Below are 18,394 nucleotides of genomic sequence, written 5' to 3' on the forward strand. Positions count from 1 at the left end.
TTTCTGTAGATGCTGTCAGTGACAGCACCGAGTTTGGGATGTGATTCAACTAACCACTTCGACTGCTTTCCTTGCAGGCTAACACTGCACTGTTGATCTCTGTATGGCTAACTTTTTTTCACTGCTTCTTTTCCATCTTGGGGAGGATTCACATATACATATATACACTGCCTGGCTTTCCTTGCGCTGCTTTTGCTTTGATGTTATAATAATAAAAATAATAATGTTATTAAGAGAGATGGAAGGTGCTTGCACAGCTTTTTGTTTGGCTTGAAACTGGTGACGTTTATGCTTGCTATAAATAATCACCATGTAGCATATGAACAAAGAGAGCTAACAGACAGCTAGCTTGTTTAAATGCTCATTCAAGCTCTGTTAGCTCGCCTTGGGACTGATTGGTTGATGCCACATCGATGATCGCACCAGCAACTCTTAGTGCATTCCAGATTAAGTTGGAAGATGGAATTTCAGAGTTCCCAGTTAGAATTTTCATCTGGAACACACCAAAGCAGCCAACCCTAACTTGACAAGATGGTGGCAGTGAAGAAAAAACAGTAGCAAAAATGTAAAACATTTGATCTCTGCTGCCACTGTTTTGTATTTATGACTGGTTAAATAAATGAATGAATGGCTCTACCTTGCTAAGAAGCAGAACAAAAACATTTTTTTATGTGCTTTTCCAACTTTACAACTGGAATGCAGTCACCTTGAAAGTGACATCACTCCCAAGTTGTGTGTGAATGTGAATCCTCCCTTAATCAGCAGGGTAGTGCGTATTTCTGTCTCTGTCAGCGTGAATCTACTCAGCTTCTAAATCCTAAATCTTCTTCTTAAGCCATTAAAAAACTCAGCTCTCAAACTTTTTAATGTCACCTTCTTCCTTTCTTTTTTTTTTCCTGCTAGCTTGGCTTCTTCAAGCGAGCCATCTACTACAGAATAATGCCAAAGCACCAGGGAGTGAAAATTCGCAGGGCTGAGCGTTATCAGTTCAATCTGGGGTTTCAGCCCGAGGAGCCACAGAAAAAGTATTGGATCACAAGTTGGACAGAGATGCAGCATTACTACTACTGAGGCCTTTGTTTTAAACCCTGAACTGCTCAGTGTCAAGAGGCCAAAAAACCCTGGGCTAGACTGAGCCACGTGGACCAACATGGACCAACTGTGGATAGTGCATTCATTTTTTTTAATGGTTTTATTTTTTATAGACTCTTTTTTTGTGCAATACACTGAACATTTTGTTCCAGAGATTGTAACTTGTTAAGCGCTTGTGAATGCGCATGTACTTTGTACATTAGAAGCTGTGTCGCATACAAAAGTAGCTGGTTTTGATTGTGTTGTAGGAGCTAATGTACTGAATTTTTTTTCTGTATGTGTATTTTTTATATCTTTTTTTTCCCTAAAATTTCTGAGAAATGTTGCTGGTCATTTGTTGTGCTGTTTCACACCGTGCCTATTTCCATATCTAATCTGAGTGTATATATCTAATCTGTGATTGTAAATGTCCTTTCTGCTTCTATCACTTTGTGGTCAGGAGTCAGTGACTCTGTTAGGGATTTAAATCAAGATAAGTTGATTTGTAGATCATTTTCAACCCCTACACTTAGAACATAATGACCAGCAGCCGCTCTCTTATAAGTGAATGTTCACATCAAATGTACCCTGACTTTGCGTTGGAATGGTTTTGGCGCTAGCCTCAAATGCAGAACGTGACATTATATATTGTTCAGGTTATGTACTTGCATTGTTTGCCTGGTTTCAGGGAAACAGGATTTGTACTTATAGGTGAGTAATACTTGTAATACTTTAAACAGCCCCAGCGGATGCACTGTAATTTCCTGCATTGAATTCCACAGCAGTGAACGCCGAAAGCAGGTTTGTAACAAGTTGAAAAGCAATAGCTTCATGTCTGTGTGTTGATTTAGTCAGGGAGTAAACTTGACTATTATTTATTACATCATCTTAGGCTAATACATTAACATACATATCTAAAGAATGTCATACAGGGAGTCACAACACTGGATTAGTTTAGTAGGATGATGTCTATGTGGAGACTTTACGATCCAGCATACATAGGTACGTATAAATTGTATATAGTAACAAGTTGGGTTAAATTGACTGTTTTAATGAATTTCTTTTCTCACTCATTGAGCTTTGTATTTTTAAAAGACAGTAAGCCTTCTCTTGGATTGTTTCTAGGCCTCTGTGGCCCCCGTTAAGGTAAACCTGTAAGACCAATGATAGACTGCTGTTATAAGCCTGTTATTAAACAGTCTCTGATGGGACTAAGTGTTGCTTTACTGCTCCAGTCTGTGTTACCTGAGAGCCTGCAGGTACTGTATTCTGTTGTGCAACTGTAGCCACTAAAGAGGTTGTATTGACTCTGTGAGTAAAGAGGGAAGGGCTGAAAACAGTGCACAAGCTCTTATTTTTTTTCATCGTGTGGTGTTGCCTTTTTTATGTTACTGTGCATTTTTTTATTGTAATGAAATTGTTTTTAATAACTTTTGTAATTCATTCATGTCACGTCTCCAGAGGCAGAATAAATATTTAATGTCTTTATTGTAGAAATGCTGAGGATTCAACTTATTAGAAAAAAAATCAAATATTCAGAAACACTTACACAATGAATGACTTTACAAATTTTCATTTTAAAACTCTTCCTTCTTTAACATCAAAGCTTACAAATAAATTACAAAAAAAAATTGCATGTGTTCTTTTGCATAGGCAAGTAAGGAATTTTGTGTTTTTGTGTATACAATAAATATGAAAAACTTGGTAGGCAGACAAAACATGAGGAGCAAATTTGTTCAGATGTTGTGCAGTACACAAAAAACACTGATGTTCACATTGAGGTTGGTATTGTGCCAGCTACAGTAAGTCAGGCTTCACTCTCGTCGTTCAGTCTTCAAACACGGCTAATCTTTTTGCTTCAGCTCCATAGTAGACAAGGACTTTTCAGGCTTTCTTGCCTTCCTGTACATGTAGGCCATAAGGATGGTGACCACCAATAGCAGCACGCCGAGGGCCAACAGGATCCACTGGCCGGCTATGGCAGCCGACCTGTTCACATTTAAACCCAGGAAATCCACTGTTTTAGCTTCACCTGTCGGAGATTCACCTGTTGGGGATACAAACATGTTTAAATGGTTGTTTTTCACTAAACAATTAAAACATAAAGGGTACGTGTGCAGTCATTTTCAAATGGCTTCTTGTTGTGCTTATTTTGGAAAGCTATGGGGAAGATACGTTTCCATCTACAGAGATCAGTAAAAGCTGCTTAAACAAGAGGCCCAGCTGTAGCTAGGTATTTACAAGAGCTATTCCTCTTCATACCAAGAGGTGGCGCAGGCTGATATGTCTTAATTAGAAAACTGCTGTTCTGTGAGTAACAATGCACATGTGTAACAACATTTCTGTGTCGGTACTAGTTTCAGATAATAATAATGAAAAATAATAATGAAATTAATACTTTTAAAAAGCATTAAAAATCATTTCCATACTAATTCATTTAGTTTTGCATCTAGTTATTGGTTTCATAATTTAATCTCTCCAATAAGAGATGTGTTCACTTTTCTACACTATCCCTACCAGGGCCTTTCTTTCACTTTCTTGGTAATGTTTTTATCAATTCAGTCAGAGCTTGTGCATTGTAAAACAAAATGATTAGGAGATTCATTTCAGCTGCAGCAGAGGAGAAACACACACACAAAGAAGTCCCATGTGTGTTTCTTTTTTTTTTTCAGAGTAGGTGTTCAGAAACTTTTGGCCTTGACTATGGAAAACTTATTAGCAAAGTTTTGATGAGTGAATACATGTATGTGTTTCTGTTAACATACTAAAAGGCTTCCAGTCGTAATCTGGCCATCCGCGAACATCATTGTTCTTGCTGTTCTCCTTCTCAAGCCATTCAATGAGAGGCTGGAAGTACTCCATGAGTGGCTGGGCACTCATTTTGGACTCGCCAGTGATCATAGCCATAGCCTCAGGCCAGGGCTTGCTGAAGCCCAGCTTCATTACATCACTGAAAACAGCAATAGAAAGGTTAGAGAGAAGGTCAGAGAAGACTAGGATAACTAATAAGGATGTCTCGGATAAACAATTAAACTGCCAGTGCTGAAAACAAAAAAATAGCATACATATGAGCATCTCCACTTGCGTGTGTGTAAGTGTGCGTACTAACCCTAAGAGCTTTCCAGCTTCTTTGGATTGGTAGATGTCACAGGTGTATAAAGGTCCATTATGCTTGGCAGCATTACACAGAGCTTTGTGGAACTGAAACTGGATGATGAAGCTGACAAAATACCTGATTGAAGATGATAAAAAAAAGTAGGGTCAGCACTATGCTCAGTGTACAGTTGTGCTACTGCACAATAGTAAGATCGTGTTGTGTTCCACAGCATATTTATCTTATCGATGATGATGAGGTGGTGAGTATTGAATCATTTATCACTTATCAGTGATAAAATATCACATGTGTTTGTTCTTGAGAATCAGAAAGCCTTACCTGACGTAGGGAACGTTAGCTGGGATGTGGAACTTTGCACCTGGGTCAAAGTCCTCCTCAGTGCGTGTTATAGGTGGGCACAATCCCTGGTACTTCAATCTGCAATGCAAAGAAAAGAGGCATGCATGCTTGTTATAATTCCTTAGTGAACCATCATCTATGAATGCAATAAATGCATTTTCTGTGATATAAACTTTACCTGAGGTTCCACCATTCTTTATTGTACTCGGTGTGTGGGATGCGTCCATCAAACACCTTCCACCTCCATTGGTCCATCAGGTAGCCGAAAGGTAGGAAGGCAATCTTGTCAAGTGCAATGCTCATCAGGAAGTTGATGTCACTCTCTAAATGAGGTGTTTATAAATGCCAAAATCATATGCTGTAATACAGCAACATGCATTCGAAGATTTTGCTTTTGTTGCAAACATCACTCACCATAGTTGTTCTCAACCTTGTCCAGGAGGCCGATGCTCTGCAGATGTTTGGGTGTCGACACAGACAAGGCAAGTACATCTCCAATGGCCTCGTGAAAGCCGGGGTTGGCTCCGTCACGGAAGGACACGGGCTGGTCTTTGTACTGCAGGAAATACTGAATGTGGCCCATCTCGTGGTGCACGGTGATCAGGTCATCCATTGTGACAACAGTGCACTGCTTGATCCTGGAGAAGCAAACAAAGAAATTATTAGAGCAAATTATGAAAATGTTTCAAAGACAAACTCATGACTCCACCTCACACAAATAATACTAATAACAGACATAGTAAACATATATAGTTGACATGTTCTACTAAAACAATATCCAAAGTAATACAAAAATACCCTTTTACTTAGCCATGCCTATCTTTGCCTTCTCAGAGCCAATAGTTTTTCTTTGAGGTCAAACTGGAAAGAGACATATGATATAATCTCCAACAGTTTGGAAATTATATTAGAAATGAGCAAAGGTTGGAGAAGATTTGAGGTGGATGCCACAGTGGAGCAGCATGTTAGGGCAGCTGCTGATTCTAAACCAACCGTATTAGTGAAGCAAATGAGGCTCTTACATTAGCTGAACATGCGTGAAAAGAAGAAGACTATAAAAGTTTTTCGTACATGCCATCCCATTTCATTACCAGGCTTCTTCGGGGAGTGCCTTTGTTAAGTATCATATAAAGATTCTGAGATTTGACTGATATTCTGTAAGATTTTGGTAAGGCTTCCAGGCTGCTACGTGTCTCTTGATTCTACCTTGAAGGGAAAAAAAGTTAGGCTCAACCTGAAGTCTTTTCGGTTATAGAAGTCCCACGCAGAGGCGTGGCACACCACCTGGCGTCCATCAGACGGCTTCTCCAGCATAGATTTGCTCCAGAATTCCGGCGGCATTGGCTCCAAACCAAGTGAGGTGAAAAATTTGTCAGATTCCTGAAACATTCTGATGGCATCCCATCCCTGAGTGAGAGAAATGAGAAAGACTGTAAGAAAAGATGCTTGCATATGTTTTCTGCATGCTTCCTTGGATTTGGAAGTGTGCAGTAATGGCTTTAAAGCAACGGCTGGTTCATGCATCGATTCACCTGCTGCACCATGGCTGGGGTGGCGTCAACCTGTGTAGCGTCTGGGTAGGGTATGACCAAATCCATTATGCCAGACCACGTCTGTGCCCACATGTTGCCTGAAAAAGAGAAAAAACAGTACTCATGTTCCATATTTTTAGTCTTAAGAAGTCAGGTAGAAGGTCATCGGCTGTGCCAGTGTTTAACCAAGTGGGATTTAGGACTGTGAGTCGCTCCAATCCCTGACCATGTGGAACTGTCACACACAATCTCACGCTTGATGCCCCTGAAAGCAAATTAAATCTTGGCAAAATCCAAACGCTTCTACAGTCAACGACAGAATATGAAGGGGCTACTCTCAGACATAAAAGGAGAGTTTTGTCTATAGAGTTAGAATACTTGGGATTCCAAAGTGAAACGCTGGCTGAAAAGTGGTTCTGTCCTGTGACCTTGCTATCATCAAAAAAACTAAATATCTGAAGTCCATATAGAGCCTCGAGTGCAGTCAAATCGCATTACTTACCAAGTAAATGAGCAGGAATAGGCCCCTTTAGGTTGATATAGTTGGAGCCATACTTATTATATAGACCCCTTCGAACATAAGCATGCAAGTTTAGATAGAGTGGCTCCAGCTCCTTCCACAGAGTCTCCAGATCTTCTTCAAAGGTAGGCATTTCATACAGGGAACGCCAGAAAGCTCCATTATCAGAGTGACCTACAGAAAATGCCAGAGAGAAATATCTTAATAGTAATCAGAGGAATACTTTAAACATCATCATGTAAAGTGTTTTGATTTGGAGAAGTGATTTATTTCATATTACTGGGGTGTCAGAAAAAGGCTGCTGTTTATTTGAGAGTAAAACATTCACCTAGCATGTCCAACAATTTTTAGTAAATAATTAACAGTATATATAGTTCAAATCTGCTGACTGTAGAGCAGATATCATTTTATTAAGTCTTCATTTCCTAAACACTGACAAGTAATGTGTAATCATAAACTATATACCATAAAGTGTGTTTTTATTGTTATATAACGTCAGCCGCCTGGTGTGATAATACATCCTGCTGTGTCACTGCAAAATGGAAAAATCTCTTTGATAAAATACCTGACAGGACAATTTTTTAAAAGACAAATTGTTTAAAATTTTCAGGCTCTTTTAGGTAAAGAAAAAGGAAAACCTAGGGTGTGATGAAGCTTGGGACTCTGGCTGAGGATAAGTGCTGTGGAGCAAATGATTTAACTCCTGGTCTAAAATGTGAATCTGTGTGCGACAGTTTAACTGCAAATCCTTATATGTCCTCATTGTTTAGATATACCATCAGCCAAATACCCTTTGTGTACACACAGCTCTGTCACTTTGGAGATACTGTATATGTACACACACACTTTGTTAGACACACTTGTTCAGCTGCTCATTAATGCAAGTGCTTAATCACATCAGCCAGTCATATGCCAGCAGTTCATAAAGACATGATCAAGACGGCCTGTTTAAGTTTAAACTGAGCATCTAAATGAAGAAGAGAGGTGATATGAGTGAGTTTTCAATGTTGTAGTATTTATGAAACTGCTGACCTACTGGATATTTCCCACACAACCATCTCTGAGTTTTATAGAGAATAAAAGCAGCAGTTCTCTGGGTGAAATGCCTCTCTGAGGAATGTTTCCAGCACTTTGTTGAATCTCTGCCAAGGAGTGCAAAAGGGGGTTGAACTCAGAACCTAACAAAGTATCTGGTGAGTATAAATATGATGGACTGACTAAAACAGTTCCTTGACTCCACTTATTTATACTAACCACACTTTGACTGCCATGCATCTGAAAAAAATCTGTTCTATAACTGCCGTCTCCATCAAGGCCAAACTTTTGAAAGTTTTCCAGCAGGACAGATTAATGAAGAATCTCACAGTAGGTGTAAAATTACATTTAAATGTCATACCATTTAGTGTGGCAGCTTTGTTGGCCAGTTCAACATATCTCTTATAATCCTGACGGAGTACTTTGCCAGCAGCATCTCGCCATCCTTTCCAGGCAAATAGCAGCTCATCGTAATCCCTGGACTCTGCCATGATCTTCTGGAGATCTGAAACAGATTTTAAAATATTTCATCATGCAAACTTTGCTCACTGTATACTCTCTAAGGCAGTGTGATGATAATTGCACTATTTAGCCTTATCACGTGTATCAGCTACCAAAAGCCATTATTTATCTGGAAGTCAATCTGCAGCATTTTTTCCATAGTCATACCTGGATCCAGAGGGAGGCATTCATTATTCTCTCTGCAGACCTCAGCCACGCTGTACTTGGTCTCCATGTTGGACAGGAGCGTATTGTACTAAAAAGGTAAAAAAAAAAAAAAAAAAAACTACTTTTGATCCAAGTGAAATTATTAACAGGTTGTGACATTTATTAAATGTATCTGACAGATTTCTACAGCTGCTCTGTAGCCAAGACCTCATCAGATAAATGCATTTCTTTTAGTATAGAGTAGGGTTATTTGCACCTTCCTAAAACAATGCCAACATATTCACATTGGTGTAAGTGGGGTCAAAACAAAGAGACATTCCTTTAAATATATTTCATGTATAGTCTCTGATTGCGGTAGCTTATATTCTCCCTCCCTTTTGCATGTCCATCGTTGTTGAGGAACACTTAGAGGTGTTTTAAACACCAAGCAAGCAGCTCTGAATACTCTCACACATTTCAGGAATTTAGGAACTTCCTTCACACCTCTTCCAGTTCTGCAGAGGGGAGCGCAGCCCTCTCGATGTCACTGAGTTTTTTAATGATGCGTTTGACCGAGCCATCTTGGAAGTCAGTGGTGTCGTATTGACGGGCCTGCAGTCCATACTTCAAGGTGTGTGCTGACATCTCCAGGTTCTTTTCAAGCTAAGGAAGAATAATGAATAGCATTTATTTTATATTAAACAATTTTCATTATATGCCAATGAAAGCAGGATGAATGGATGGATGGATGGATGGATGGATGGATGGATGGATCGACGGACCAACAAATGGATGGACAGATGGATGGATGGATGGATGGACAGACAGATCAAGAAATGGATGGACAGATGGATGGATGGATGGACCAGTGTATAGGTAATTAGAATCATGCACACATGCATTTATTAGTGACACATCAACTCAATCAGTTATTGATTCAATGACACAGTTTGATCGAGAAAATTCATTTTATTGATTCGGCAAAACTATGAGCAGAGCTGATGCTTGAGCATGGTTAAGGTAATCTCCTTTGAGCTGGTTGGTCAGTGGGCCTCACCATTGCCTGCTTATTGGCTTCATTGATGTCGGTGTTGTACTTCCAGGAGGCCTCAGTGTATGCATTCCATACCACCTCAGCTGTACTATTGTACTCTTCCAGAAGCTTCTGCGCATCAAGCTCATCTGTGTTCTTGTCTGTGTAAACAGGAAAAAAGAAAGTCAGTCAAAAATAAGTCACCGAACTAATGTTTCACATGTTTCTAATGCTGCAACTTGTGATGACATTTATAAGATGTAAATAATCTTTGTTGTGCTCAATCCGGTAACTTACCGATATCTTCTGGGTAGCCTTCAGGCATAGGTGGGACCCAGTTGAAGTCTGGCCATCCCAACGTCTCATTCACATTTTGCTTCTTCAACCACTCAATAATTGGCTCAAAGTACTTCATGAGTGAGCTGGCATTTAATTTATTAGTGCCTATAGCATCCTGGAGCACAACTGTCCAGCTTTCAGATGAGCCGGCCTGAAGGACTTTCCTGGAGGGATAAGAGTGAAATTGCATTGCATCTTTATTTTTTCCCCCATAAGCCATTAATTATAATCCTGGTATTTAACTTGAAGGTATAATCAGCTCACTTTAAAATGGCTCCCGCCTCTGCAGACCGGTAGATGTCACATGTGTGCAAGGGACCTGTGTGCTTGGCTGCTTCGCAAAGTTTTTCATGAAACTGGAACTGAAGGATGAAACTGACAAAATATCTGCAGGGGGGTGGGGGGGGAGAAAAGCTTTAACTTTTGCAAATGAAGGTCGTATACCAAACAAGGTAAAAGGAAAAAAAAAATTTAAAAAAATGAAGAAAAAAAATTAAATGACAGAAAATAATGACTATTCAGAGTATACAAATTATATAAATTATGTGTTTGAGGCCACATATATGAAAGCTCTGCAATCTTTTTCTGTTAAAGTAACTGATTCTGTGATTTTTATTTCCATCTCCTAAATGAAACCAGATGGAGTCAGAGGATTTTCTCATACCACCCCAGCTTCTGCTACATTTCCTGCTATTGTAGGCCCGTAGTATTGTTTTAAAACCGCAATAAAGTGTTCAGCTTGTCAGGCATTGTTGCATGTTCACTGCCTTTACTTCAGCCACAGAGTTGCCCTTCACACAATACCTATTATTAAGGCACTAATACAGTACTGTGCAAAGTCTGCACACATAGAAATGTAGTACACAAGGCAGAACATAGTTTGTGTGATTCGAACAATGAAAGTCAATATTTAATATGATCGTCTTTATTCTTCAACACAGCCTGAATTCTCTTAGAGAAACTTTCTTGTAATTTCTTTAAGAGGTCTTCAGGAATAGTTCTCCAAACTTCTTCTTGAGAGACATTCAAAGCTCCTTTTTGGATGTTGGCTGCCTTTTGTTCTGTTCTCTGTATAGATGATCCTACTCTGCTTCAATAATGTTCATGTCCGGACTCTGGGCCGATCCATGACTGATCTTGTACCATGTTGTGGTTTTTTCCTATCCCGGTACGCTTTTAATGTACTGGCAGTGTGTTTGGGATCACTGTCATGCTGAAAATGTAAGTCATTGCAAATCTATAACATAATATTACATGGTGGATTAAAGATTTCATAATTCCAATAATACTGACAAGATCTCCTTGTCAGACTGGCTGAAATCCAGCCCCAAACCATGACAGAGCCTCTATCGTGTTTTACAGATGGCTGTCCTGAAAATATCAATAATCCAATCGATCGTCTCCATCACAGGATGCTTACCTGATGTACGGCGTGTTCCCAGGGATGTGGTATTTTGCCCCAGCATCAAAGTGCTCCTCTGTACGCCTGGTGGGTGGGCAGATGCCTTGATATTTTGTCCTGTTAAAAGAAATAAGAGACAGGTTAATCCAGCCAGCCAATAAATCTGAGACCCCTGCTCTAACAATTACCAGTTTGTCCCATGTCAGTCATTGTAATTCTTTTCTCCTACTGGCAATCGTTTCCCTCCAAGATGAATAAAGCACTAACTTTCTTGAGTCTATGCTGGTTGCCTAGCACCCAAAGATGCCTTTTGTTACTCGACTATAGGCTTATCAAGAAAACCATTCTGTCCAAACATATTTCACAAGCAATTCTTTTAACTTGTACAACAGTTTCTATGCATAACCTCCTACCTGAGATACCACCAGTCAGCATTGTAACGCTCCTGAGGGGTCTTTCCACTAAAGACATCCCATCTCCAGAGGTCAATAAGGTAGCCAAAGGGAAGGAAGGCTATCTTCTCCAGAGCCATTTTTAACAGGTAGTTGGTGTCAGTTTCTAGAGAAACACAAAGCGTAGTTCAGTAAAACCAGACAAACAAACAAATAGGATAAGAAAGATATTGATATAAGAATTAATCTCAGTTGTCTGAGTGTCTAAAAATCTGGATTTTATTACACTTCTGGTATTAGAGTCTTGGGGATAAATTACACAGTGTTGCAGTGTTGCTTCTAAAAGATGCCCTTATACGGAAGCCTTCTTAGTTATGGTACTGAAGCCCACCAGAAGGGATGTTGGTGGTATGGAAAAGTTTTATTTCTGTGTTCATGCTATTACCGATGTCAGATGTCACAGATTCCAGAAGATTAATGGTTTCCAGATGCTTGGGCGTAGAAACCGAAAGGGACAAAACATCACCGATAGCCTCGTGAAAACCAGGGTTGGCTCCACTGCGAAAGCCCATAGGCTTGTCCTTGTACTGCAGGTAATACTGAATATGTCCCATCTCATGGTGTACAGTGAAGAGCTGTTCCATCGTGACTGTGGTGCACTGCTTAATTCTTAAATAGGGAATGCAATGTGAATAGAATTTTATGTTTTATTAGCAATGAAAAATATGGGAAGCACAACTAAAATTCATTTTACCTGAAGTCCTTGCGATTGTAAAAGTCCCAGGCAGACGCGTGGCACACCACCTCTCGACCCTGAGGCTTAACCAGCATGGATCCCTCCCAGAACTCCTCAGGCATCCTCTCCAAACCCAGAGAGGTGAAGAACTCCTCGGCCACACGAAACATGTGTGTGGCGTTATAGCCCTGTGAAGTGGAAACAATCAGACTAGTCGCAATTAACGCTGTTTGACAAAATTATTAGAATTGCAGTGAAAGCTTGATGGTCTGGAAGAACCAGAGAATGTTCTTTCCCCTCCTCCTTTAACCTAATCTAGTTCCATAAAAGCTTCCCGTCCTACTTACTTGTCTGCCCATTTCATCAGTCACATCAATGTTAGGTTTGTCAGGAAATGGGATCATCATATCATAAATGTTGTTCCAGGTCTGGGCCCACATATTTCCTGGGGGTGAGGAGGAAAACACACTTAAGCAACAGTTCTGACTTACTGTGTTGTGGACCACTCACAAGCACTGTAGGAAATGCCTGCTGCAGCATGTTTATGCACAGCAATGAGATAAGAGCATTATACTACTCCCATGGTGTGCCTGCATCCTAATTCTCTGAGCTTATGTTGGCCATGGCATATGTGTTTACTACAGAAAAAACAGTAAAAGTTAAAAAAAAAAAAAGTAAAAAAATTACTGTTTATGTTAAAGACATTAATGTTAAAAATAAATACATCGTAATAAATTACAAATTAAAGACCAGCCTGCCCTTTCTCATTTTTTGCTATATTGTTTTGGCTGACCAACTCCTAAGTAATGCATGCATGTACATGTAGCTCATATTGGATGGATACTGCATGCATTTTACCTAGCAAGTGAGCAGGGATAGGTCCTTTAAGGTTGATGTATTTGGGGCCATACTGGTTGTAGAGCTGGCGGCGCACAAAGGCGTGCAGATTCAGGTAGAGCGGCTCAATGGTCTTGTAGATTTCTTCCAAGTCCTGCCTAAAAGTTTCAGTCTCATACCAAGCGCGCCAGTCATCTCCAGTGTCCTGAAATCCTGAACAGGGCAAAAATGTTAATGTGGTCATTTCTACTTCTGTGTCCTCACTCTGCTTTGCTTCTTCTTCCCTCCATTAGGAATCTCCTGCTCGATATCAGCAGCTAGCAAGGAGTACTTACCATCAGCTCGTGAGGCTTTGTTGCTGAGCCCCACAAAGCTTGGATAGTACTGTTTGAGTGGCACGCCTGACGCATTGTGCCAGCCCTCCCAGGCATACAGCAGCTTCTTGTAACTCCTGGAGTTAGCCATGATCTCTGTGAGCTCTTTAAAATAGAAATGCAAAGAGATGTGGAAAAAGTGTCACAATCAGGAAGATGCTAATCCGGTGCATTACACTCAAAAGCTTCAGGTTTTCCTGAACACATGGTGATGTGCTGGTGGTTAGATTTCTGTCTGCTCACGTTATCACAGCAGGAAGACTTGTGATAACTCAGTGTTATTTTGACAATTACTTAAACCAACAATTTTCTTCAAAATCCCAGAGAGAGGAAATGAAGGTTAGGAAAAGGTGAAAGTTGAGCTGCACAGAAAATGGCAGGGAAAAGCGACACCTGGAAGTTTTTGTTATGATAGAGACAGTAGTGTTTTTGTGAGGGGAATGCGTCATGGAGTAACCCAAGATGGATGATTTCCAAGAATAAGAAACCAATAACGAGTACAGGGACTGCACCTTAATGAACGCATTTACTTATACAAACAAAAAAATTGTTGCAGAACTAATTGGTTTTGCACTCTTGCCTCACTGTTACTTTATGAAGGTTTTGCCAGCAAAGCACAAAGGACTATTTTTCACAATTAACACTGTTGAAGTTAAAAGCTACCCATGTGTTTTTTCTCTAGATTTTCACTCAACATAACCACAGCACTTCCCCTGGAGAAGTGAATGGAAGTGAATATCCCCATCCTGCTACTTTTAAAAGCTGATAAGATCTTAATCACATAAAAGTGTTTTCTTACCCGGGCATTGTTGACTTGTTCATATTCTTTAACACTGCCTTGTTTCGACTTGAACATCTTAAAAATTCTTGCATCATATCATTTGCTTGTCTTGTTTGATCTTCAAAACTGAGCATTTATTATAGTGAACTCACCAGGTTCCAGACTCCAGCTGATGTTTGGCTGTGGGTGCACCTTAGATGTCGAATAAATATTGTCCATGGTGCTCAGAATGGTGTTATACTATAGAGAATTTTTTAAAAAGATACAAAAGAGTTTAGCAGTGTCACAAACATGGTTACCGACTCGTTAAATATCTGACAGACAAACCTCCTCTCTTTCTTCCTGTAGAAGGTTGGCAGCACCAAGGTGCTTGATCTTTTCCATCAGTTTTTTGTCTTTAGGGTCAGGAAGGGTGTCGAGAACTCCAGAAGAGAAGACCTGCTTAGCCTTGATCCCCCATGCCTCCACAAATGCCTGTTCTTCAAGAAATGCACTTACCTAAAGACAAAACAAGGTAGACGTAAATGATACGGCTACTAAATATTTTAAACAGTGCACTGATAGGTCTCTCAAGAGGTAGCAATAAATAATAATTATCAAAAATATTTATGGCATGTGTTTTTTTTAAACCATGAAAAAGCCAAAGGTGCAGGGTCATTCTTTTTTTTTCTTTCTTTTTTTTGTAAATATTTGAATTATTGATATCTGTCAAGAGCATAAGTGAACACTTGAGAAAACTCAGACTTGGTGAAAGTCTCTGTTGAGCTGTACTGTAGGAACTAGCTGTTGGCACAAAGACATACGGGGTTGGACTCTTATTATCAGCTTGTTATAACACATGCCAGTTTTTTGTGAAGACTGTCATCCTCCAGAAAATGAAAGGACGGATCAGTTTTACAAGCTGCTATTATAGACCAGAGTGCACTTTCAAAGCAATGTAACTGCCAGCATCCGTGTAAAACATACCTTGTGCAACGCGGGTGTCTTTCTTCATCTTGCATCATGAGTCTGCAATTAATTTTTCCGTGGACCCACACGAGAAACTGGGACTGTTGTGGAGGGCTGCACCAACTCAATAGGACTGGTCGGTGTGGCCCTCCACAACAGTCCCAGTTTCTCGTGTGGGTCCTCGGAAAAAAATGTATTGCCCAAGCAGCACAACTACAGTGGCATACTGAAATACGCAGTCAAACTACTGAGCCTGAACTAAAAAGTGACTCCCACATAAAATAAATAAATATTTATGTTTACAATCTATTAAAAATAAATAATTACATTTAAAAATAAGAGCAATAGCCTACATTTAGTCTCCCTTAAAGAATCATGCAGATTTCTTGAAATTTGCTGGATGGCTGAACATGGAGTTTGATGCAAGGATTTAAGCTAATCTTTGTCATTTCTACTTTTTCAACTAATGCCATAATTTTTCCAGTTCTTTAACCATTTGTTTTACCAGCCTTCTGTCTTTGTCCCATAACTGTGTAACTAGAATATGTCTTCAAGTTGCTGGTTTATTGATAACTGTAACAATACATCTTCCCCGTGGTGGCAATAAAGAGTTCTACCTATCTACTGAGCAAGTGCTCAGTGAAATAACCTTTGTTCAAGGATAACATCTCTAAAAAGAAAAAAATACTATAGCTACTCAAGTCCACATGCTTATCTGCTGCTCCAGTAAGTTTCAAGAGCTTCTTTTTATAGCAATCAAGAAGACATAGGTCATGAACAATAAGTCTCAGAAGAATGGATGCACTCAAGGCCGCTGTGCCATTCAACACTCATTTGCTCCTCTATAAACTGTGAATCTTATATGCACCTCTGAATTTTTTTGTAAAGAATTCCTTTAATGGTGTTGCGGCTTTTTATTATTTGTAGTAGGTGTAGAGAAAATCAGACTAGCTTCTATAAGTATGAAAAATATTACAAAATAATTGCACACGCATATTGATGCAACCACACACATGCTGACAGAACAGTAGCTTCTCACAAGTAATGTTTCCACTGTAAGCCTTTCTTATCTGCTTCTTTAGCAGCCTTCCCTAAAATAACAGGCTGCAGGAGAAGGGAAAAAAAAAACAAAGAAATGGTGCGGCTGAGAAGCATTAACTCTGACCTTTGTGCTCTACCTCTCAATCTCTATTTTTCTCAATCATTTTCTCTCTGCAAGCTTGCACTCAGTTTCTGCTACATTTATATATTTTCTATTAGTAATAAATTAGTTTACAAATTTAAATTCAATTTTACCTTTTGGAATGGGCTGTCTCACCTATTATTAGCATTTAAACTGATTATGGAAATACAGTCTTTACATTTCAATTTTTTAAAGATATTTTTAAAACATCTGCATCTCAAAAAACACTAATGTTGAGGAAAAATGTGCACTAAGTTATGCAACATTTTCTATAATTAGAACACATACAAGTAGCATTGAAAAAAAGAAGCTCTGTATGTTTGCAATGAAATGGAGCTACAAGTAAAGTGTGTTTATGCACATACTGACAGCCTGTACATACTTATAGTTATAGAATATTCATAACATACTTCATACCGTGTACATTATAAACATACCATAATAGACCCATTCCTGTAATATACTTACATATCTATATTATTGCTAATATATATTGTAATATATCTATATCACTAAAAGCACTTCTGGATGGATGCAAACTGCATTTCGTTGCCCTGTACCTGTGCATGTGCAATGACAATAAAGTTGAATTCTAATTCTATTCTATTTGCTTTTTGTGAACGATCAGTGTGCAAATATGACTTTTCAAAATATTTAACTGCACAAGATTTGCTGAGCAGCCCATATCGCAAAATGTCTCTGTCAAGTTGACTGGTTGCCAGATTAGACGGCGTTCTATGCTCGGATTCACTTTGATCCTTCTTTTAAAAAAAACTCAGAGGAGGAAAATATGCTCATGCGCAGCATGTGCGAGGCTGCTTGTCTTTCACCTTCCATCACAAAAGCAGGCTGCGGAACAAAACACATTCTGTAAATTGACCCTGTTCAAGGAGTTCAGTGTGGGACACCTGTTGTGTGTGTGTTTGTCAGGGAAGTAGTGTTCAAAGCCTAGATAGTTTACCAAATCCCTGTTTCGACAGCTGTCCAACAGGACTTGGATGTTTGACTATTTCATGGGTGTGATTTTTCCACACCACAGCAGCTTTGTTGGTTTCTGACTCCAGTCTCGCTGTACTTTTCTGCTGCCTTACTGGCTTTATCGTGTCCCTAAGCTTTTAATGCAACTGTTTCTCAAACCTGTGGTAACATGCAGTTTTAGAACAATTGCAATCTGATATTAACGTGTCGCAGCTCCCTTCTAAGAAAACACATTTTGAAATTGCTTTAAAAGGGCATTTTACTGGCTGCAAATATTGCCACAACGGGCTATAAAGACTACTGGTGTGTGCAAAACTACATTTAGTAGAGAGTGCTACCATGAGGACAAAATACTTCAAGCAGAAGAATCATAAAGCAAACAGTTACTCGAGAAAAAAAGGCCAACATAAGAGCAGGCGAGACCCATTAGAATTATTTTTTATTTATTTATTTTAAAGACATTCACACCACAGGCATTCAGATCTCATTTATTTTCCAGTAAAGCGCAAGCAGAGTTGGCTGCGTTTGGAGTAAACTGAGCATGCAATGCTGGAGAGAGATGAATAGTAGTAATCTCCAAGTCAAGCAGAGCTGAGTTCCCCAGAAAACTCTGCATTTCTGGTGACAAGATGCTAGTACTGACAAGAGTGATGCACAGTGGACAATGAAACATCAGCATGAGAGAAAGAGTTGGCCACCGAGTTGTCTTGTGAGCTCGAGACTGCAGATGTCTTACCTGAAGCTTTGAGTTGTGGTCTGTTATGTTGGTGTTGTAGTTCCAGCTGGCAGAGACACTGTGGAAAAACACCTCCTCGGCGGTGCTGTTGTAGTCACTGAGGAACCTTTGTGCATCACTGATGGTGTCTGAATATTCCCCAGGCAGCCAGCTTTCTGGCAGAGCCTCAGATTGCCCAAAGACTGGCAGCAGCAGCAGTACTGACCACAGAAACCTGTCCAAACCAGTACCCATGGCTAGCCCCCACCAAGACACAGTGAAAGAAAAAGCCGTGAAGTAGTTGGGTGGAAGGGCTAAAAATACACTTGCTTCAATGAAGTGAGAGTACACCTTCCCCCTGAAGCTGTTGTCTCATCCACTCCTTCACTCTTCCCTTCTTTGCCTCCCAGCCTGGC

The 18,394-nt window shown here is 39.7% G+C and overlaps 2 protein-coding genes across 4 annotated transcripts in view; one reads left to right on the forward strand and one right to left on the reverse strand.

Annotated features, from left to right (window-relative positions):
* Window positions 1-2,703, forward strand: part of itga3b (integrin, alpha 3b) — a 31,643-nt gene extending 28,940 nt beyond the window's left edge. For 2 of the 3 annotated variants that reach the window (XM_035912135.2, XM_006800992.3), the window contains exon 26: window positions 904-1,037. Coding sequence is in view for 1 of the 3 variants with exons in the window: in XM_087845380.1 (XP_087701506.1) it covers window positions 904-1,071 (168 nt within the window). In the remaining 2 variants the exon portion in view is untranslated. Of the gene's footprint in view, window positions 1-903 lie in introns of all 3 variants that reach the window. The other variant, XM_087845380.1, reaches the window with a different exon arrangement.
* Window positions 2,541-18,394, reverse strand: ace (angiotensin I converting enzyme (peptidyl-dipeptidase A) 1). The gene is made up of 25 exons (XM_006800990.2): window positions 18,000-18,394; window positions 14,482-14,652; window positions 14,307-14,394; window positions 13,335-13,478; window positions 13,021-13,212; window positions 12,510-12,607; window positions 12,181-12,350; window positions 11,872-12,095; window positions 11,448-11,592; window positions 11,053-11,151; window positions 9,897-10,019; window positions 9,591-9,796; window positions 9,318-9,454; window positions 8,765-8,923; window positions 8,282-8,369; window positions 7,974-8,117; window positions 6,560-6,751; window positions 6,058-6,155; window positions 5,760-5,932; window positions 4,940-5,163; window positions 4,704-4,848; window positions 4,505-4,603; window positions 4,181-4,303; window positions 3,837-4,021; window positions 2,541-3,118 (listed from the first exon to the last, which is right to left on the reverse strand). The coding sequence occupies exons 1-25, from the start codon at window positions 18,231-18,233 to the stop codon at window positions 2,916-2,918; spliced, it is 3,864 nt and encodes a 1,287-aa protein (XP_006801053.1). The 5' UTR covers window positions 18,234-18,394; the 3' UTR covers window positions 2,541-2,915.

Source organism: Neolamprologus brichardi, chromosome 8, assembly GCF_056152115.1.
Source record: "Neolamprologus brichardi isolate AB-2024 chromosome 8, ASM5615211v1, whole genome shotgun sequence".
NCBI classification, from domain to species: Eukaryota; Metazoa; Chordata; class Actinopteri; order Cichliformes; family Cichlidae; genus Neolamprologus; species Neolamprologus brichardi.

What these genes read in the sequence shown, in the direction of transcription:
- ace (XM_006800990.2), bottom strand. Translation starts at nt 18,233, where the DNA reads ATGGGTACTGGTTTGGACAGGTTTCTGTGGTCAGTACTGCTGCTGCTG. An exon ending in CAAGGTTGAGAACAACTATG is followed by an intron (nt 4,849 to 4,939) that starts GTGAGTGATGTT and finishes CACCTCATTTAG; the next exon opens with AGAGTGACATCAACTTCCTG. An exon ending in AAAGAATGGTGGAACCTCAG is followed by an intron (nt 4,604 to 4,703) that starts GTAAAGTTTATA and finishes TTTGCATTGCAG; the next exon opens with ATTGAAGTACCAGGGATTGT.